At 36.8% G+C, this 23,137-nt stretch overlaps 1 protein-coding gene across 1 annotated transcript in view; it reads right to left on the bottom strand.

Moving 5' to 3' along the window:
* RNGTT (RNA guanylyltransferase and 5'-phosphatase) overlaps positions 1 to 23,137 on the bottom strand; it is a 186,347-nt gene that overhangs the window by 39,995 nt on the left and 123,215 nt on the right. Inside the window, exon 13 of the mRNA XM_009333215.1 lies at positions 22,900 to 23,000. Within this exon, the coding sequence (XP_009331490.1) occupies positions 22,900 to 23,000 (101 nt within the window). The remainder of the gene's footprint in view (positions 1 to 22,899; positions 23,001 to 23,137) is intronic.

Below are 23,137 nucleotides of genomic sequence, written 5' to 3'. Positions count from 1 at the left end.
AGTTGTGGTCTGAATGTTTTTACATTTCATTTTAAAATGTACCTTTTGTGTGATAATCATATACAAAGAATTCCACTGTTAGACTCTATATGTGCTTTTAACTGTCTCTCAAAATCGCTCTGGATGCATTTGCACATTTTAGGCAGAAATGACTGTTGTAAGTTACAAACAGAGATGAACAACAGCCCTGAGAACAGAAGCAACAGCTTTGTAAGTTCAAGAACCGTATTTTCAAACACTATTTGAATGTTTTTCAGATATAGCTTTGAAGATAAAGGTAACTTTTATACATAATTCTTTATACAATGGAATACAAAATTTATAGAAATTATCCCAGTATGTCATTATTGCACATGATGACATAAGCAAAATAAAGCATCATGACACAGCAGAAAAGACACCATATTCACATGATGCAGCTGATATCATCTTAAGAATATATCAAATATTCTGTATTTATCCTGTGTTCACTTCAACTGTGAGGGAAAACTGTGCACTGTGCTGCACGATCTTAAGCACGGAAAGAGAAGCAGTTTCTTAAGTAGTCTCTTGAACCATAACTTGGATTCCACTACAGTGACATTAAAATTATATTTTGCTTCTTGCTTATGATAATTGTTCCCCATTGCTTTTCAACTCTAATTATGTACTTTCTAGGAATATGAAATTGAAAGAAAAAGCAAGAAGAAAACCAGAAAAGCATAAATAGAGAATTATAAAAATTGATGTCAGGGTCAAAAGAATTAACTTCTTACATTCAATTTTTTTAAAAATCATTAATTATTTCATTGATTTATTTTGCAGACTAATGTAAGAGTAACATAGTGAAAATACTATGCTAGGTATTATGAAATATATAAGTCTATAAAAGGATCCAATACAAATTCTGGAAAAGGCTAATACCAGTGCATAGATAAGCTTGTGAATTTAAACTGACATGCATATATGGTCTGCAAACAAGATGCATTTCATTTTGTTCTAAAAGTATAAAGAGCCAAAGAACTTGACAGTTCACAGAAGCAGTAGTGAACCTTGCATGCAGAATACTGACAATGGCAAAGCAGGGGCTTCACAGGCAAGACAGAAGAGCGCTCTCCTGCTTTCTACCGTGCATTTATCAAACCACTTTTTCAGGCTATGAAAATATTCTAGCAAAATTTTATACTCATCAGTCATGCAAGAAAACTTTTTTCATGGATAAATATGAGCTATTCTAGTATAATCATCATGGTAAAGAGTAGGCAAATAGACTGTATATCTGATTTAGGACATTCTTCCTCAAATTAGAGCACAAATTGAAAAAAGCTATGAGGGAACTGGAAGATACTATGCACAGCTGGTTACATAGTAAAGATGCAAAAAAACCTGGGTTTGAACTCAAGAGGGGAAAAAGGTTGGGAAGGGATACAATCAAGTGTTAAAAAACAATTTTAACAGACACTGTAAATAATTTTACAATGCTAAATTCATCACTGCAATAAAAAAACCCACAGAAACGTAAGCAAAACCTTTTTGTTCAGTGAATTCTGAATTTGCAGAATATCCCAAGCCAAGTTAATGGTGGCGGCAATTAACATAAAACTGTATTCTAAGTAATATTCATGGGGAAAAATGCAGTCGATAGCACAAACTACAGGCTTGAATTTAACACCCTCCGCCTTCCCACAATAGTACTCCAACAGTGTGCGTTATTAGTCGTATTAACAAGCATGCTGCTTTCTGAAACAAGTGCAACTCAGGCAAAAATATCAGTGTTATGTGCTAATTGCCCTTCATAGGAAAAGCTCCTGTGCATAATACTAGAAAGACTTCACTGAACTACCTCACTCCCTACAGTAAATCACTGTCTGTCATTGACTATTGACAGTAGGAAACTAGGAAGTAACTGATCCCTGAAAGACAGACTTCCACTGAATAATGTCACCACTGTTATATACCAAACCCAATAAAAATTACATTTAGAGTGCTCGAAACTGCAAAACGAAGTGACCTCATATTTGAGGTAATGGTCTGCAAGCGATTCTAGATCATGGTCAAAAAGAATAAACTGACCAATATCAAGGTTTCCTTTGAGTTAGGAGGGTTTAATTTGCATTATTTTTGAGCAAGTGTTTGGCTGTTGGGGTTTTTTTGGGAGGGTGTTTGTACAAGAATGCTTTGCTAGAGACGGGGAGATTTTTCAAGAAACATTCTTGCACTTTATAAATAAAACCACAACATCAGATGTTTCCAAAAGCACTTCCTTTTGTTTGCTGCGATTATGTCTAACGCTGATAATATTTTCATGTTTGTCCAGGCTTTGCCTTACAGGCAAATCACATAAAGAAGCATTTTGCCTACATGTACATACAACTTATCCATAAAAAGTAGAAAGGAGAAGTAAGTAGAAACAAAAAGTACCCATTAAATAATTATGCCCATTCCTCCACCAATGGAATATTATTCCCTGTAGTATAATGAGCAATTTGGCCAGGCTGGCCATAAATTATCTGAAAAATGAGGCTGCTTGCCTTTTCCTTTGGGAGATTATTACATGGTCTGAGAGATTTCACTATTAGAATCTAGTTCTGATAGCAAACGTCAATTTTTCTATCTGAATATCATCCCTTTCATCTCACTGAAATACAGGACAGGAGTTAGGAACTATTCCCAATTTGCTGAAAGACCTGCCTGACACAGGCTGTGCTGCAACTCTGCCCAGATCTATCCACATATTACAAAGCAAGAGCACTCACGCAGCCCTGCAGCGGACTCACTGGAAAACTGTAAATCCATGTTGTAGTCTAGGACCCCATAGGGTCCTTTCACCTTGGCCATCTTTTCAAATACAACAGAGACCACAATACTAGCAAATTCAACACCCAGAACTAAGTGAAGAATTGACACCACAACATGAAGCTTTGTATCAGGAGACTTCAATAAAACAAGAAGCCTAATTACAGATATTTTGAAGTCAAAACAAAGACATTTTAAGTGTCTCAGGAGCTACTTAAGAAAAAAAGATTTCTAACAGCAAATAAGATATAGAAGAAATAAATGAGATAATGACAAAAAAATCTCAAGTATATCCAAGTCCAAAACTGGTAAAAAAAATTCAGTAGATTCACTTGATCATGTGGAAATACAAAGAGCAACTAAGGAAGACAGGAAGACTGCTGAAAAGCTCGTGGATTTGTTTGTACCCACTGAAAAAATAAAGGCACCTAGTCAGGAACACTTTTTTTTTAGTTACCTGCAGAAATAGAGGTACTAAAAGAAAAGCTCTGGAGATATATTGATAATTAAGGTGAAATAAATCACCAAACCCTGATGCAACATACCCAGGATTTCTGACGCTTCTTAATATGGAGGGTCTGAATTGCTATTAAAAAAAAAAAAAAAAAGTCAATCTTTAACACCCAAATAGGGTAATTTCTGCAAACTTGTCAGAGTCCTACCCTTTAGCACAGCATTGTTCAGCATGCCTATCTTGGCCACGCATGGCAGTGCTACTTAGGAGGTTGCACATCCCCTGCATTCACACTGTGGCTGCATCTGCCTCTCTTTTGATCATTTTAATGAAAGAGTGCTTAAAAAGTAGTGGGGGACAGGAGAGGCACCGCACTGACATAATCGATTCAGACTGCCAAAAGGCTTCTGTTACAGTCTTCCACAGTAATTTATTTTTAAAAAAATAAAACTAGGCAGTAAGTACTGTTATATGGAAGAGGCTACTTACTGTTATGGATCAAATCCTGATTAAGAGACTGGACAGGCAGAATAAATGGTCAGTTTTCATCTTGGCAAAGGCCAAGTGACTATTCAATTTACGTAACAGACTTTAATATATTTATTAGTAATCTGAAAAAGTCATGAACAGAGAAAGGCTGCTGATGAAGCAAGTTATGAAGCAAAGGCTGGCAACTCTAGCTAGATTACAAAGTTCATCACTTTGAAAGGAAGCTGATGCCATACTTACAATCACCCTTACAACCTTAGCATTACTTTCCTCTGCAGTTAAAGATACCTGCTCCTGTGTGTATGAATTAGGGAAAGGTACTTACCCATTTAATTAAGGAATGTATCATAATGTATATGAAACCGGCAACTAGAACTCTGCTATTTCCTAACATTCAAAGGCTTGACTTTGAAGCTCATTGAACTTTCTTTCCACATGAGGTTTTGTCATTCCTTTGTCCCTGGTCTTTCTATTTTTAAAATAAAAAAAAATAAAAACAAAACTGCTGTCCCACACAACTATTTTAAATCATCAGAGCAGAGCTGGAAATTGAAATATTCAGCAATTTTAACACAGGTTGTCACTGCTGAAAACCCGTGACAAAGAACTGGCAGGAAAGCTGTGATGGGGTGGTCTCATCTGGCTATAGTCTCCCCCATTCTGCCCTTCATTTGTCAGCACAGCTGCTCCAACAGTTTTCTGGTTTTCCCAGTGCCCTGCATGCCGCACCAGTGGTGGCAGGACCTCACGGCAGTCCCAGACTTTGGCAGCTAACACTTCCAAGTAAAAGGAAACAGGCCACTCTGCAGGTTGGCCCAATTTAGAGAGAATTCCTCTGCAATATGGAAAAGGCACTTCTGTATCCCATGGAGGTGACTCTACCATATATCAAAAATCTGATGAATTATGGATGCAAAAGCTTTTCAAAGAAAATACTGTAAACCACTCTGAAGCACAGCATAAGGTATCCTGAGTAAATCAGTTGGTACCAGTATCCTTTTGACAATGCAGGGCAAACCACAGACTGATCAGGTGATCCGTATTTCATTTCTTTCATAACAAAAGAACAAGGGGTGATTGAATTATGCCGATTGAGGGAGAATTTAAATCTGATAAATACTTCATCACAAAACACATAATTAGACTGCAGCTCATTGACGCTGCCCTGCTGTGCAAGAGAAACAGGGACTGAACACGCAGGTGCATAATAAAAATATCTAGAAGACTAACAATTTCTCTTCAAAATAAAACAGTAAAGAATATAAAATTCACTTGCCTACGTGGATCAGAGATATAATCAGTATGAAAATTCCCACCTTCTTATTAAAGATCCTCCATGGGAAGGCATCATGAAAGAGCACTCTTAGCCATATGTATGGCAGACCGCTCCAGCTGGTTTCTTTTTCTTCTTGTTTCCCCACACCACTTTAATGATTTATTAAAAATAAACATTTTATTAATTAATCATGCACAACCACAGAAATTATTGAATTACAGTCTACAAGCCATTTAGGTATGGGTTCCTGGGGAACTATATGCAGATTGCAAGTGAAGCCCGTAACAAACAACAAATTGTTTGCCTGGAATTGGGAGTGATATGCACCCAGCTGCCATCTACCCAGACACAAGAGCCACCAGCAGAACACATGAACACCCGCCTGCTACGAACAAACCTACCACCCAAAATAAGGTAGGAAGGCTGTCAGAGACTTCATGAACTCTACTGAATGCTTCACTCTTCTTTCCGAAACCTGCACAGATAGTGCAAGATTTAGCTCCTCTGTTCATGATAAAATTAAGGCCCTCAGTGTATTCATTATATGAACTTTTAAATTAAATTTCTTTTACAGAAATTCTTCAGGTAGTAATAAACAAAGAATGAAGTATTCTGCATTCTAAAGTATTAAGAAATGCAGTTGAAGTACTTTCCTGGGTGTGACAAAAGAAAGGACTATTACCTTTTAATACCAACTACCAACACTGTAATACTAATTATTGCACCTGTAATCTAGAAGGCATTTGCAGTAAAGCTGCCCTGTCTTTCTGGTGTATTACTCTACTCAAAAAAAATCATTATCCTTACCCATCAGGCTCCTTTCTCTATGAGGGAAATCATTGCTTTGCTATCAGGGTACTCTGTCTCACTTCAGAAGTGCCACATCTCCTCCAGCAACTCCTTTCTCAATTCCTCTTTCTTTCCTTTACTTCTGACTTTAGCACTCAGCTGCCCCTTGGTTTTGTTTTGTACAGGCTTTTTAAGATTACTATCTCCCTCCAATACGTTGCCCCCCTTTCCCCTTCTTCCTTCTCTAAACTTTAACACCATTTATCCTGATTCCCAAATTTAGAGAGGGGAAGCATACTTTTCTTGGAGCCGCCAGGAGGGGAGTGGGAACGCACTGGGATGATGGCAACTTGGACGATGCTAAGAAACAGAGGGCAGCCAGCAAACAGATTAGGAACAAAAAAACCTTCTGAGATGCCTCTGCTCCACACATAGCATCTGCTTCACAGCAACAGGTCCCAGGTTGAGAACTAGTGTTCGAGTTTCTCCTGAGCAGCCATGATGTCCATGGCAATATAAACCTGATGCAGCTACTAAAAACACATGGGACACTAGCAATGCTCCCTTCTTCCCAGGCACTTGGGGTACGGTCACATCTGAGTTTACAAACACCCCAAGAAGTACCATGCAGCCAGACCCACTTGCTTGCCTGCGCAAGGGCTGAGGAAGAGGGCCAGGAAGCATCATCATCTTAGGAGCTGCTTCTACAAAATTTTTGGTTCAATATAACCATTTTGCAAGCTTTTCACGTGCTATTGGTATTCCTACTCTCTTCTTCTCTAATGCCTGCTTTTTAGACTTTACTTGAAATTATTAACTGATTTGGTGACACACTCTCTAAAAAGTCAAAGAAGCTGAGGCCTGGGTGATGAGCAACTTGCAAAAATATATCTTTCTTATAGACTGTGGGAAAAAGTAATTGAATTCTTGATAAAAATTGCTGTATTATTATTACAGAAAGAAAGCATCTTTTCATTTACTGTCCTGAATGATGAATTTTTATTATGTAGGGCACAAGTGAAAGAGCAAATATGATTAAATGCTAACTGCATAGGAAAAAAACATTAGTTACTTCCAGTCCCTGGCTGATGACTGCTGATTTAACTGGTATCAGGATGACCTGCTCTGTCTCTTCTTTCATCTATTTCTGAGAAGATGTATGTAACGTAAATTATTAAGTTATTAATTTACAAATGTACAGTAAAACAGGGGGATTTTTTTCCTTTTTGCAATATGCCTCCAAGACATCATTTCTTACTGCAAGCAATTTTGCATGTCCTTTTGGACTATAATTTACCCTTGCCAAAAAAAGCCTACTAAAAAAATTATTGCAACATGGTTCAGTATATTTTGATTTTCCAAGTAGAAGATCCTCATGGCAGTATTATAAGCTACCTGCACGGATAATAAGCCTTTTTAGGTAAGTTAGTTAACTGCAATTACTTACAGGTATTACAGAAGAAAAAAAAAAAAATCACATTTTTCATGATAAACACTATGAACTTAATTCAGGTCTGATTTAAGGTAAGACAAAGTTTCTAGGAAAAAGTAGTATGTTTTCTTAGACTAAGTGATATAGCTGGGAAAAACAAGGACTGGAGCATCCAAGTTAATCTCGAGTATGAAGGAAGACTTTAACGTCTCAAAATCTGGCTATTTTTTAACGATATATCATAAGCATAACAAAATGACACAAGCTATTGCCTTTTCCTATATACCCAGTCTTACCTACATCTTCAGACCATCAGAGAGAGAAACTTACCAATTGGCATATAGGAATGCAATTTCAGCTATTTCATGGAAATCCTATACATTTTAACCAGGACTTTAATCACTTTGGAGTAGCAACTGACAGCAAATAAAAAAATAATCACCTTTACTGGGAAAGCAACCCTGAAGAGTCACATGCAAATGTGGGTGAGAGAAGGAAAGGAGAACGAATAAAACTTTAGCAGGAACACAAAATGGAATCTATCTGGGAACAGTATCACAGAAGATGAGAAGACACAGAAGAGAGAAAAGGGCAAAACGGTCGAGCACATATTCCCATAACAGATGATGGGAAACCTACATTTTAACGCATCCCTGCTGTCAAGTTTTACACCAGCTAGGAAACCCTACAACAAAGTGTCTCATATCTTCTTTTACAGCCTGGTTTCTTAAGAGAAATGCAATTTAGGAGTGGTCGAAGTTATTCTGTTTACTCAGCTACTACAGATCTGTGCTCTGGATCTACCTGGCCCAGCACAAGTAATGCACAGCCCCTGGGGTCACCTCTTTTTGGAGGAATTCAATTTCTTTTGGATGCTAGAACCTTAGCGTTCCTCTGCCACATTTTACACGCACAGGCTAGTGACAATGGGATTACTTTGACAGTTCCTACAATTCTACATTTTTTGTCTAATATATTTAGTTTCAAATTCAGAATATTGTTTTAATTTTTCACATCCAGCACTTACACTGGAAGAAGACTTATCCATGATTGATTTGAAGTGCACAGAAAAAGAATTAACTCTAGGTTTACTTTATACGCACACACTTACTTTCCTGAACCAGTAAAAGAATATCTATCAGACAACAATTAATGCAAATGCTGCAAAATCAAGTTTTAATTGTTCCTTCAGACAAATCCTTTATCTGTTTAAAAATTAAATAGGTCATTCCTTTCTTTGAAGCTACTTTCAACACCACCTTGTTATTATGGCAGAGAAAATTTATTATCAGACAGCAAACAGGCACTTCATTCAGGTATAAATCACTCAAAGGTAAGACAGCAAGTAATTATTGTATTTGACATTTGAAAACTAAAAGAAAGGAAGAGAGAACTGTTTTCCTTAGGACCAGAATGCAAGACGAACGGTTTTTAGACAAGCTAGAGAATTCTTGTTCATTAAGTCGTTATGAAGACACCCAGGCTAAAGAAGTCTGAGTGAGGAAAGAGGGTGCAACCTCATACTTGAGAGCTTGTGAGAGTTGCAAAATTATTTCTTGCCCAACTTTCTCAATGCACAGATTTTCTGCAATTGTCCCAATATCCCAGCCAGTTGTGTAGATCCAAGCTAGTCTGTCTTCACTGCAGTTGAAACAACGGTTATTCTCCTCACTATACATTATCCTTTCTCCATTCATCAGTTTTTAATAAAACCCACCTTTGTCTAAGCTTATCCGTGGTCTTTCCTTATATAGAAGACTGGTTGGTATCTACAGAACTTCAGAGTTTGGGGGGTGTGGTGTGTTTTTGTTGTACGTTTTGTTTAAGTACAGCAAAAACTTGAGTAGAAGGCTGCCATAGCTACCAGTAAATAAATAACGGATTATCTAAAAATAGGGTAAAGAAAGAAGCTCTCTAGAATTAAGGTTTCCTCCACTCCACTTCTTCCCCCAACTCACCTCTTCTCACTGCAAATATCATTCCATAACTTCTGTATTTCTGTCTTTGCAGGTCCCCTTGGTAATTAAAACTTCAGGATGAGGCTTTGTAAGAAAAACACAAACCTGCCAACTTCTCTGTTGACAGAGTTGCTGTTTTAGAGCCTCAGAAACCCATTCAATATTTTTTTAAAGTTAATGTTTTAAACTCAATTTTAAGTAAAAAAAAACTATTTGTGATCCTGAAGCTATTACATCAGAAGGATCAACTTTAAATTACCACCACATTCTTGCCCTTTTGTCATATCCATCTCTGTTTTTCTGTAAGAAAAATCTTCTATGTACTTTATGTCTTGCCAGAAATTCATATGAACTCAGATTTAGTGAATCAAAGGAATAATTTAGGTTGAGCAGTAATAGAGATATATCTTCTGCATTAAACAAGAGTACATAACTAGATTGCACTGTTTAAATATTCACTTGGTAAAAAACCGCAACAGAGAAGCGACTCTGCAAAGTCTACATCTATAGTACCTTTATGTTCTGGATTTCTGGATTGTTTAAAAATCTTTCTGTACGCAACTTTCATTTAAAAAGAATCACCAGTTTCATAATACAGCTTTCAGCAACAAATACAACCATTTGGACCAAATGCTATATAAAATCCTTTGGGAAAGGAGTGATCCCCAGGCTATACAATGGAAAGCAACAGAACAGACAATGCTGTATAATTTCAGTATTAGTTCTTTTCTGCACTAGTTAGGGTTCATTCTTCCTCCTCAGGCTTGTCTAGTAAACTTGTCACCAACGTAAGTTTTTAAGTAATTGCTACAGGCAATGCCATGCTTCAAATGTGTGGACCAATTTATTTTTATTCAAATGAAAGTGTTTTACAAGTGTAAAACACTGGACACTCCTCTTGCCACAGACTGGATATAGGTGTGCCTTTTGCCAATACAGGCTCTATCGAACCACAAAAATTTGCCAGCCAAATAACATCAAAGAATCTTAATTTTATCTTTGAAAAAGGCAGGATACCATCTTCAGAAGACACTTGGAAAATTCCTCGGTAGTGCATGTCTCTGAATATTATGAAGGAACAACTGACATACATGTAAAAAATTTTAAGTTGTGTAACAGCTTCCTCTTATTTTTAATGGAAAAGAGAAACTAAGGTAAACAACAGAGTTTCAGCAACAAATACAACCATTTGGACCAAATGCTATATAAAATCCTCTTATTTTTAATGGAAAAGAGAAACTAAGGTAAACAACAGAGAAATTATCACTGCTTGTGCAGAAACCATTCATCATATCCTATTATAAGGCTGAGTAAAAGAGGAAAATGACCAGTTTTAATTATCTAGTTTTAGTGACATAATTCAAATAACTGAAGCTTAATACTTTTGCTGTTAAAATAAGCTGTATTTATGATCTATCTCAGCTGGAAGAAAGCATTTGCATGCTGTACCATTGTCTCTTCTAAAACCAAAACATTATTCTAGTTTATCATGATACGCAACTCATCTTCTGAAACACAATTTTCTTAACACATAAGTAATGTGTGAAGATTTTTATCAAAGTAAGTATTGTGCAGAAACTAAGCACATCTTGCTCAGCGAGGCTTGATGGAGAGTCATTTCTGCTTCTCTTCTTGAATGAGAGCAGAACGAACAAGAGAGTCCTGAATGAGAACTATGTACAGATCATCACAAATTAAGAAGTCAGAAATGTTATTAATACATTAGTTGAGAAAGGTTAACCATGCCCATAGCGAATTCTCCCTTCTGGAGGGGAGAGAATAGTTCAGGGCCTTCATTAGGAGATATCCAATTCACTTCTGAGTCCATCTATCCTGCTCTACTCTCCAAATCCAGTGATCTCCTACCATGGAATATCCACTTTCAAGCAGAATTTTGTACTCCTGAGTAAAAAGATTAAAAACTTGAGCATTTGAGATTTGATGCTTTAACATTCACCAAAAGACTGAAGTGCTTTTATAAACATCTGTAAGAGATGATGGTTTTGATATGCAGCCTTGAGAGGGAAAAAAATAAAATAATCAAGTTCACTATCCTGTTACACTCTCCTCATTCCAATCTTCTCCAGCCTGTAATTAGAGGTATACATGTTATATTTCATTTATAATCCACTGATAAATATTTGCTCACAGTGCAATCTTTTAATACTTTGTGAAAAAAGGTTTTATTTTTAAGTATGAAAATAGCCAAAGATTCTAGCTTTGAAAATACTTATTTAAGGGGGAAAAATGCCATCTGCTGGGTACAGCTGAGGACTGTCCTTTTCTTACTAACACCATGCTGCCCTGAGCGAGTTTTCTCTTCACTTCAGACTTCATTTTTCTCATCCTGAAAACTGATACAGATATAGGCAATGCTTTTGAGGAGTATCTAATAGCGGCCTCATTAAAACTATGTAACATAAAACTTCTTACTGTCATATCTCTCAGAAACTGGGAGGTCTGACAATAGGTAGGATGACTAGTATTTAAATAAGGATGCTTTTAATTGTTCAAGAACACTAGAATTGTCTCTAAACCCCCCAGTATTTCACATGCTTTTGTATCTCCACATATATAAATTTTGCATTTAGGTAATTAAATAATCATTCAGCTTATACATACAAAGCAGAGCAACATGCTGGCATTTGTTTCTCTGTTAGTCATATACAACTTTTCTACCATTCATAAGCCAGCGATGGAACATTGGTGGGTAAAGTACAGATGCAGAATGAGTTAGTTATCTAGCTTAAAAACAACGCATCGAAAATCATATTGCTTAAGCAGGAAAAATAACAAAAAGGAGAATCATAGAATCATTAAGGTTGGAAAAGACCTTTAAGATCATCAAGTCCAACTGTTAACCTAGCATTACCAAGTCCACCACTAAACCACGTCCCTAAGCACCACATCTACACGTCTTTTAAATACCTCCAGGGATGGTGACTCAACCACTTCCCTGGGCAGCCTCTTCCAATGTTTAACCACTCTTTCAGTAAAGACATTTTTCCTCACGTCCAATCTAAACCTCCCCTGGCGCAACTTGAGGCCATTTCCTCTCGTCCTGTCGTCAGTTACTTGGGAGAAGAGACCGACACCCACCTCGCTACAACCTCCTTTCAGGTAGTTGTAGAGCGTGATGAGGTCTCCCCTCAGCCTCCTTTTCTCCAGACTAAACAACCCCAGTTCCCTCAGCCGCTCCTCATAAGACTTGTTCTCCAGACCCTTCACCAGCTTCATTGCCCTTCTCTGGACACGCTCCAACATCTCAACGTCCTTCTTGTAGTGAGGGGCCCAAAACCAAACACAGTATTCGAGGTGCAGCCTCACCAGTGCCGAGTACAGGGGCACGATCCCTTCCCTACTCCTGCTGGCCACACGAGTTCTGATACAGGCCAGGATGCCATTGGCCTTCTTGGCCGCCTGGGCACACTGCCGGCCCATGTTCAGCCAGCTGTCAACCAGCACCCCCAGGTCCTTTTCCACCAGGCAGCTTTCCAGCCACTCTTCCCCAAGCCTGTAGCGCTGCATGGGGTTGTTGTGACCCATGTGCAGGACCCGGCACTTGGCCTTGTTGAATCTCAGAAGTCGAGAATGTCCACTTAAGAAATACACATAATATGAAAAGAGCTGAGAATTGGAAATAGCAAAGTCAGATTTAATAAAATGGATAATCTTTAAAATTAAGAAGTATGACAAAAGGAGGATAGGGTTCCCACATGTAAACATGAAGAGGAAAAGAGAAGAGTTTTGTTTTGATTCATAACAGCCAAAGGAATTCTTTTACATTTTTGTTTGTGTTTTTAGTTTTATAATGTAAAGCAGCAGCTGTCACCTGTGTGTGTATACACACACATATGCATATAGGTATATATATTTATAAATAAAAAAATCTGATTCATTTATTATGAACCTGAAGCAGCATACAACCTTGGAAAACTGGGTTTCAAATTTAAAATAAAGGTTTATTTCTCACTTATACAATGATGCTAAAAATGAAGTAGGTCCTGTGAATGAACATATCTTCCATGTGTTTAAGATAAAAGCCTTGAAGTTGATTTCAGAATAGAATTCCATACAAAATCATGTTTGTACTTCACACTCACTGTCATAAGACTGCTTTGTAAAAAGCAAGCAAGCATAACAAGTGTATGAAAATACGGGCTTTTGGTGGTTTTGAGATCCTCTAGAAGGGTGACATGCTTACATCTGTTGTCAGATGGAACCAAATCTCTACTGAAAACTATTAAAGGCTTTTTACAAAGCACTAGATATTCCCTGTCAAAGTGCAGTATGTGCACAAACTCCATACCCAGTAATTACTGTTCTTTTCCCTATTGCTTAGGTAAGTAACAACACGGATTTTTCATTACCATTGACTCATCAGGGCTTGATTATGCAAATTGGTCTCCCACAGACAGATACATGCACCTGTAGCCTCACTGATTTTCATGTGTTTCTACAATAGGATAAGCATCTTTTCCCAGAAAAAAAACTACAAGCTGGGTGTTAGCCAAAAAGATGGCAAGTGTGAATTACCAAGCCTATGGCAGGTCCTAAGTAATTAAAGTAACAGATATTAAAAATCCAATTTATTTCCTCAGAATGTAAATGTCACTTAAAATGCTAATTTTAAAAAACTAATCATATATTTTATTTTTTTTTAATCAATCACAACTTGAATCCCTACAAAACCAGAGATACTGGATAATTATTCTAAAAAATAATTAGGTAGGTTTCTTTTCTAATGTCTCTGAGGTTGTAAGATAAGCGAATGTACCAAGAGTTTCTCTTGGCTATCAAACAGGGAAGGTGAAACTGCTGATAATCTCCCAGTGTTTTAGAAGCCCACAGTTGCATGCATACCATATTGATAACACTGTCATGGCAGAAATGCAAACAACCTACATCAGGGTAATTTATTTTGTTGACATGTTTTGCTGATTCCAAAGTACTTGCGAATTCAGGAAGACACAAAAAGCTGGGCTTCTAATTCCTAAACCAATTTAAAAACATTCTGATGGTATCAAAGCAAACTGAATGGTACTCTTGGAGTTATGACTGTCATTAATTATTTTTATCTTTCATATATTCATTATTTAGTACTTATATCTGTTCTTTTATGATTTGCAAGTTTCGTATTATCAGAAAATTAAATAAGAAAATGTTCAGAGTAAGACCGATGAAGAGTACAAAACACATACAGTATCTTTGGTTGTCCAGTCTGTTTGTTCTACTCTACCATGGTGATAATTTTTTTCCCCCTCTTAGTTCGCTTTATTCTTCTTTGAAATACACCGCAGTATGCAAGGAAGTAATCTGAGCTGAGGTTTTTTTCCTTAAATATATGTTTCTTTAATTCCAAACACCATGGAAAAATACTTAGTGTTTAGATCTCTAATAATTCTATATTAATGCTCTTTTCCAAACATGGTTTTAAATGTACCAATCTGTAAACTCAAGAAAACAGACAAAACTCTCATTAAGCAACAAACTAAAAAAAACCTCAAACAACTGAATACTAATTCATACTGTAGACAATTAACGCAGGAGAAAATAGTCTGAATTAAGGTATCATTTACGGCATACTCACAAAATCTAGCAAATACTCCTTGTCTGAAGGAGACCAAATAGTTACATGCAAAAATGCATTTCAAAGAAGTTCATATCAATTTACAAAATCCATTAAAAACACTTTTAACAGGATGTTCAAGAATACTCTTTAATGACTTCTATAATTAAAAAAGTTAATTTATATTGGTGCAAAAGAAAAATATGTTCACAACTGAATTTCAGTAAGTCTGAGAGCAGCATATCTATTGTTCAGGCTATAGCAAAAGGAAAACAAACATTTTCCCTATTTAAATTAGACGGTTTTTAAATTATGCATCTGGCAAACCGTTACAGCATATGACAAAGAACAATGTCAAATTCCTCTTCATTGTTATTTTGTCTCTAAAAGGACAATCCCACAATTTGTAAATTAAATGTAGGTACAGTAAGTATTCTGAAAAATCACTATATACAGTAAAGAAAGCAGGAAAAAAGAGAAACAAAAATGGTTAAAATATTTAGTAATTAAAAGTCTAACTTCCATATTATTTGCAAAATATTTAACATTTGATCTGCAGGTAATCATAGAATTAACTCTGATTGGAAAGGACCTTTACATGCCACCTGCCTCATGCTCAAGACAGGGTCAGCTTCCAAGTTATATCAGGTTGCTCACAGCCATATCCAGTCAACTTCTGAATATCTCCAAAGATGGAGACTCTACAACTTGCGAGCCTACTACGGTGTTTGACCATTCTGACACACTTTCTCCTCCTGTCCTTCTACAGTTTGTGTCCTTTGCTTTTCATTCTTTCAACACGCATCTCTGAGCGGCCTGGCTCCAACTTCTCTGTAACTGGCTGTTAGGGAGTAGTAAACAGCAATAAAGCATTACATAGCCTCCTCTTCCTTGGCCTGAACAAACCCAGTTCTCTCAGCCTCTCTTTCTATATCACATTCTCCAATCCCCTCGCTGTCTTGGTGGCCCTCCACTGGACTTGCTCAAGTGCATCAATGTCTTTCTCATACTGGGGAGACAGTATGAGAAAAACTAGACACAGCACTCCAGATGCAGTCTCACAAATGCTGAATAGAGGTGAAGAATCATCCCCTCCACCTGCAGCCCAGTTATCAGCTGGCCGTCTTTGCCACAAGGGCTAACTGCTGCCCCAGTTTCAAAGCTTTGACCTCCAGTACCCTGAGGTCCAGTTTGCTTAAGCAGTCCCTAACTTGAACTTCCTCACCTGTTGGTAGTAATTCATTTCCCTGCGCTCTGCCATGAGGTTCAGGGACCTCAGAGACCTGAGAGTAGACCTTGCCAGTCAAGACCAAAGCAAAGGCGGCACTGCATACCTCAGCCCTCCTTGTATCTTTTCTCACTACGTCTCCTGCTGCATCAGCAGCATGCCATTTTCTTCAGTCTTCCTTTCATTACCAAGGTACCTATAGAAATCCTTCACTTACCTTCAACTCCAGCTGAGTTTCGGCTTTCCTAATTCCTTCCCTCTATACCCAAACACTGTTTTTATGTTCTCCACAGAGGCCTGTCCCTCTTTACATCTTCCACACGCTTCATTGTTTGGATGAGTTGACTCAGGAATTCCCCATTCAAGCAAGCCAGCTGTCTGCCATACCTGCTTGTCTTCCTGCACACTGGAAAAGTACATCCTTGTGCATTTTGAGGAGGCAGTCCTTGAAGATCAACCAGCTCTCCCGGGCTTCTCTGAGCTTTAGGGGACCTGCCATGGGATACTACCTACCCGTTCCTTGAAAAAGCCAAAGCCAGCTTTCCTGAAGCCCAAGATAATTTCTCCACTGCCTGCTTCCCTCACTCCTCTCTCAGATTCTATCACCTTACAGTTGTTTAGCTGGGGATGGCATCAGCCCTCAATTTCTATATTCACAAGTAGCAAGAAATCTAAGGTACATGGCCAAATAGGAATAAAATATCTATCCAAATATAAAATAGGACAGAGAAGTGCATGGGAGATAAGAAAATTTTAGAGTCATATGGTATTTGGGAGCCTTTCTTGATCCTGCTTACAGATAGAAATGGATCTCTAACAGAATGGATAATTGTTACGATAGCTGATGTGAGCAACTGGAAAGACTGCTTTAAGGCGGCAGCTAGCTCAAGAAAAAGGAACAGGGTCTATAAAACATACAAGGCTACATTTACATTCCATTTTGCAAGCATATAGATAATTTTAGGATGATATGAGGCAAAGCTTTTAAATATCTGGAGAAATGAGTAGCTAAAATAGAATAATTATCTGACAGATGGAGATTGCCCAAGGTTGCCATTTGAACATATAAAAAGATGAGGCTGAGCTGGTTTTTGAAATCCAACATTAGAAATTCCAAGAGCATCCTCAGTATTAGTTGTGGAAGGTACAACATTATGTTCAGTGTACCAGAGTATAAATAGAGGTTAGATTCAAAGCCTTACTTTGAAAATAGTTTTTAAAAACTGAAGTGTTATGGAAAGATTTTCATTATCCTCACATAAGCAATATCACATAAATACTTACAGCACAGTATCTAGGTAAAATGTATATCTACTTGTTTCCATCACTAATGCCAATGGTGGCAGTTGTGCATGCGTATTTCTACCATGGTACTATTTGTGCTTCCCCTTCCCATGCCACCACGCTGTTCTTCCTACACATAACATCCTCTCTCGATCAGTTTGCACAACTCTGTTCCTACTTTTCTTCAGAACTAGCAAGACCTACTGTGGTAACAGTTGAATGCCTGAAGGTAATAGCTAAAAAAATTACTCTTTTACTTTCATTTGCAACTCTTACATTCCATTCCATAAAAAGTAAGCAACTTCGAAGCACACGCTTCCTTTAACAACAGTACAGCCATAAATGCAGTTAATATATTCAAACCTGCACTCCTCCTGCTGTCATCCCAACACTGTGCATCTTTGCATCTATTTGCAACATCTTGTCCTTATTTGTTCCATAATTGTTGTCCGACATCATCTGCATTCTGACTCAGAACTCCACCGTACTCAACAGTAATGCAGCCCCAATCTTGACTGTGATCTTCAGAGGTTAGAGGAATATGGGATTATTATTTTTATCGCCAGAGTACTATTTGTAAAGCTCCCTTTCTGTGATGGATGGCACACGTAAGAATAGTTTGTGCCTCTTTGATAAGGGGTATTCTGCAAACAGGTGAGAAGCAAAGAGCTCACAGCCCAAACCAACCATTTATGAATCACATAAAAGGGGGAATGGAAAGAGAGGAGGGAGCAACAAAACACAGGCCAAACAAACTATCATGTCAGTTCTGCTGATCTTAGCTTAACTTTCATGATTTTTCAGTCAGTTACCAATTTTTTTTCAAAGCAGAAAACTGAAGAAAACTAGCTTATAAAATGGATAAGCCACCCTGTGACAGACAACATCGCTATAAAAGAGCAAATCAAGAACATCATGATCATTATGAACCAGTTGCAGCTTCTCCCCCCCCCTTCAGAAGCTCTTTCTAATTTACAGAAGAAAAAAGACCACATCTAACAAAAGGAAAACATTCACTGGCTTGTAGTCATGATATCTGTATCTGGTTGTTGATTTGTAATTATCAATGTATCTAAGATTTTAAGCTCCTGCTGTCAAGATTTGAAGACCCTGCTGTCATCGAATGTGTTGTACTTTATCTCCCATTTTTTATTACTTGACAAGCCCAAGCTAAACACAACTTTACCTAAATGCTGTTCGTTTGTTTTTTTCCCCATGTGGTCTACTTAATCATGGATACAATAAAAAACAATATAGACTTGCTACTAACAAAGAGTTCATGTCTACTTCAGATTACTAACTTTCTTTTAAAGAAACAAGCCTTTCTCGCTTAGAAGATGAGTAAAATTCTTGATTCTTTCCAATACGTCAAGGTCCTATATAAAATTTATATTATTCTGTGATTTGAAATGGTATCGAATTAACCCAGTAAGATATTCATTCAAAGCCAATAAAACCAAAGCCTTGCTTGTAATTTGATTTTAGCACATCTGATTCAGATAAAATTAAGGGACTTGCACAGGCTAGTTAAAAAACTGTAAAAGGAAGCATGGACATTTAAGAAATTCTGGTTTTGGAAGCTACCACGAATCTGGCACTATGTAGACATTTTCAGTTGATATTTGTGACATTTAAATAAGGCTCAGAGTTGGTTTGGGGTTTTTATTTTTTTAAGAAATATTCTTAGAGTCAGACATTTTGGGAAAAAGCATCTCTACTGTTTAAAAACAGTCTTCTCTGTAATATAACGGAGATATTGCACACAGCAATTGCATATGCTCCACATTCTCTTCTGCTAAGGTTGTTTAACTTGTAGGTCATTTGGAAATGCAGTTGATGTGCTCAAGTCCCTGTTATTTTATTTTCTATCTGTATCATCATAATTTAGGAAAAATACAAGGTACTGTTACATGATCAAAGGGGTCTACTTCGCATTGCTGATGTGAGACGATTATCTTAGTAAACCTGAAATGATAGAGAAGTGCTGGGAAGTGAGCCTACCTTTTTAAAGCACAGGTCACGTGAGGCCTTTTCAGTTCAACTGCTGTGTTTCACCACAGATAAACAACAAAGTACTCTCTCGTTTAGCTGATTTAATAAGTTGTTGGTTGTTGTTTTGGGGTTTTTTGTTGGTTTGTTTTTATTTTTTTAAATGAAAGTAACTATATTGATGTGATGAGAAGAGATTGAGAGCGAGCGTAAGCTGGAATTCTTGCAAACGCAACATAAAAAGAGTTAATCTAACCATCATCCTGATGCTTGGACAGGCTGGACTATGACAATACACAGGGGACAATTACCATGGCTCAGCTGATGAGCTGTAACTCACTAAGGTGCAATAATGCAATTGCTTTCAAATATGTGCACTGAACAGGAGTGTGTCAGGATTAGGTCACTGAGGTTACAGAAACCCTGCCTTCCTTTGGGATGCAATAGTATCTTTTTTCTTTATGTTTATTCTTTGTTATGCAGTCTTCGTCTTTATAGGGAAGCTTATTCTAAAAGCACTTCATAGATCATAAGCCCAATCCTTTTTAATTCAATGGCAAAAGTCCCTCCAATAACAATAGTGAAATAACTGAACCCTAGATAAAAACAATTGGTCATTCATCCATAACTGAACTACATCTGGGGTGAAACACTGCAATAGTAATGTTAACTGCAAAATAGCTGCTGACTGATCTATGGATGGAAATGCACAACTGAAAACACAGGGGAATGTTAGGTAGATGGAAAATAATCATACTGACTAAAATCTGGGAAACTCCCTAGAGGTAACTCCTTTATTCATACGAAAAATGCACAAGATTGTTTACAATTGTTCAGGATCTCAATTACATATGCTACCCAAAAGACATATCCAACAGCTGACAGTGCTCTAATCTCACGCTACTGAATAAATAATGCTCCTATATGCTTTTTTCGCTATTTAAGTGAACAGGGAACTATAAATACAAGGGCTGCATGGTTGGAGTTTTGCGATACAGGTTCAGCCTGTATCACTACTGGCGAGATTGTAAACTGTAATAAGATCACACACCCTTCTAGCACAGGTTTAGATATGTCTACATGTCTGCATTTCAAGATTTAAAGATGAGCTTGTAAATCAGAACAGAGGACTTGGAAATTACAGACCATCCCCGTTCTCATTGTTTCAAGCTGTCAAGTATTTGAGATCAATACTTTGACTTTGACTCCTCTTTTGTCAGTAAGAGATCAATACAAAGGCATACCTTCTATTTCCATAAATATCATTGCTTAACTGTACCAAAACAACACACAAATTCTGTAACAGTACTTTCACCACATCTGTATTACTCTGCTGCCAAATGCATGCCAGATTTCTTTTTGGATTACTGAAGAAAAAGAAAACTTTTTTTACCTAAAAGGTTGAAACCAGTATCAATGCTTGCTTTTAACCTCAGTGGGGTGGGGGGAGGCAGGAAGCCTAACATTGCCATGTTAGAATTGCCAGTGGCAAGACATTCAGTTCATCACAACAGAATTTTTAGTTATATCACAAATCAACCATTTTATTATGGTAGTGCTCAAAGCTCAGGAACTGCCTTTTTACAGTCTAAAATTAAAGATGCTTCTTTTAAAATTCTAGTCAACAACTTCAAAATCAGTATAATTCTGATGTTTCCTCAAATGAGTTCAGATTTTACCAAGCGATAAATTGGATACTCAAATTAACAACTGAAGCAGTTAAACCTGGAGTATTTCATTCATTGTTTGTGTTTAACTGGGCAGAAGCTACTGTTTCATAGGTCATTACTTAACATAAATACCTCTCTCCCAACAATGGCAAATTATTATTTTCCACCCAGTACTTCATTAACTTTTCTTTTTGTTGGATGAATGCACTTATGTTACTAATAGCAGTCAACTGTCATGTGAGATGAAGTAAAACGTATCTGGAAGAATTGTACTTTATTTATCAAATGTCAGATTTCTAGGATTATTTTTTTCTTATGCATGTGACAGGAACAGAAACATTAACATATTTAAGTATTACAGTATTTACAGACTAACTCAGATAACTATTTCCACAATATGAGCGATGCACTTATTTTCACATAGCTGGAATATGGTAGAACTTTTCTAAATGTTAGAAAGTGTTTCCAATTCCACAACGGATCAGCCATTCTTTAAGAACTTGCTACTAGCTGCCCAACTTTTTAGAAATAGTTTTTTGCTGGCTCATAGTTTATAAACTTTTCATGTTCCGATCAAATAATCTATGATGTAATATATTAAACATAACACAATAGCACTGACAGTTTTGTATTTGAAATCAGTGATAACTAATCAAGCGAATACTTGTTTTTTAATGTGAAATGAAAAATCTGTTGCGTTTTCTGAATCACAGGCTACTACTGTATATTTATAAACTCCAGCAGAAGTCATAAGAATACCGTAATAAAAATAACCCTCCTATCAAATAATGGGCAATTTTTAAATTTATTTTTTTTTACAGAAATCTTCCGTATTACACTGTTCTGCGACTTAAATAAAAGCCAAACAAACATGAGATGTTTGTAATGAGCTGATTCCCTGAAGACAAACTTAAAATATTCCTGTATATTCTCTGAAATAGCTATGTTGTTACTGAGGACTTAATATTGCATTTTCAAACGCAAAAATCTGAATAGATAATTCTGACCTCATGAAATGCTCAGAAGTTAGCAGTTGAGTACATTTTGCAGAATAAACCCCACATCCTTAAGATACTCTCTGTTCACCAAATATATTCATTAACATGACATGCAAATGTCTAAAAGTTAGATGGGCCATTATTAGCACTCTGGAATACGTAAGCAATATATGAATTAATTGTTTAATCATATTGAGTTGCCTGTGGCACCAAGAAAAAGAAAAGCAAAATGTCAATATTTCAAACTGTCAGTTGAAATGAGTCCCAGATGTTAAAACATTAAGCAACCTAAAAATCAATTAACTTCATTTTAAACAAAGTCTTTTCCAAGGCAAGCTTTAATCTAGTGACTCAATCTTCCCCTTCCCCTCCCTGGCAAAACTGAACATGGAAATTGCCCCTATTTAATATGTGCAGTGACTGAACTACGCAAATAGTACGCAGAACTGAGGAAATGTAAAGATTTACATGTCTTCTGCCATTAGAACTCACTGTTTTTGATTAAGATTTTACTGGTTTTAAAGACAATACCAAAGAATATCTATTGAGTAAAAATATCAAGTTTTGGTTTTCTCTAAGAAAACAAGTGCCATTTGTCATTGTGCAGAATTCTAAAATGGAAGGAAGTTTAGGTTGTTATTATTTTATATAAAATAACTATTTTCCATTGGTTTTATGCAAGAGCTTAAGCTAATACAGCCTGCCTACTTTCTAAAAACATAAGGGGTAGTGCCAAATGCAAACAGGGCGTTTTTTAGAAATTTTATGAAACTTCATTTAAGAATGAGTAGGTTTACATTATAAACATCTGCCATTGTTTTTAGTATAACACTGATTACAACAGTTGCCTAAATTTTCAATGAACAAATTCTACAGAATATAGAAAGGCTTAGCCCCAGGAAGTGTCAAGAAATATCAGAGGAGAGATTAACTGCTAAGGGACATTCACACGAGTGTTATACATTTAAAAAGGGAAGAGATTACATACCCCTCTCCACCAATTCTTGTTATCTTTAGACGAAAATCAACAGAGTTCAGGCTGGGTGGCTTCCATTTCAAAATATCATCACATCGACCAGGCTTGTATTTCTGAAGCAAATTAAAAGGCAGTTTAATTATGCTTACTGGTTTTCACTGGTTTTAAAAGTAACAATTCAGCATTTCAGACTATATTAGCTGTCTCTAATGAATTACAATACTTAGTGACTGAAACAATGAATTCCATT

Source organism: Pygoscelis adeliae, unplaced genomic scaffold (genome assembly GCF_000699105.1).
Source record: "Pygoscelis adeliae isolate BGI_AS28 unplaced genomic scaffold, ASM69910v1 Scaffold57, whole genome shotgun sequence".
Lineage (NCBI taxonomy): Eukaryota > Metazoa > Chordata > Aves > Sphenisciformes > Spheniscidae > Pygoscelis > Pygoscelis adeliae.
The sequence above is the reverse complement of the archived record's forward strand: the minus strand, read 5'-3'. Positions and strand labels throughout refer to the sequence as shown.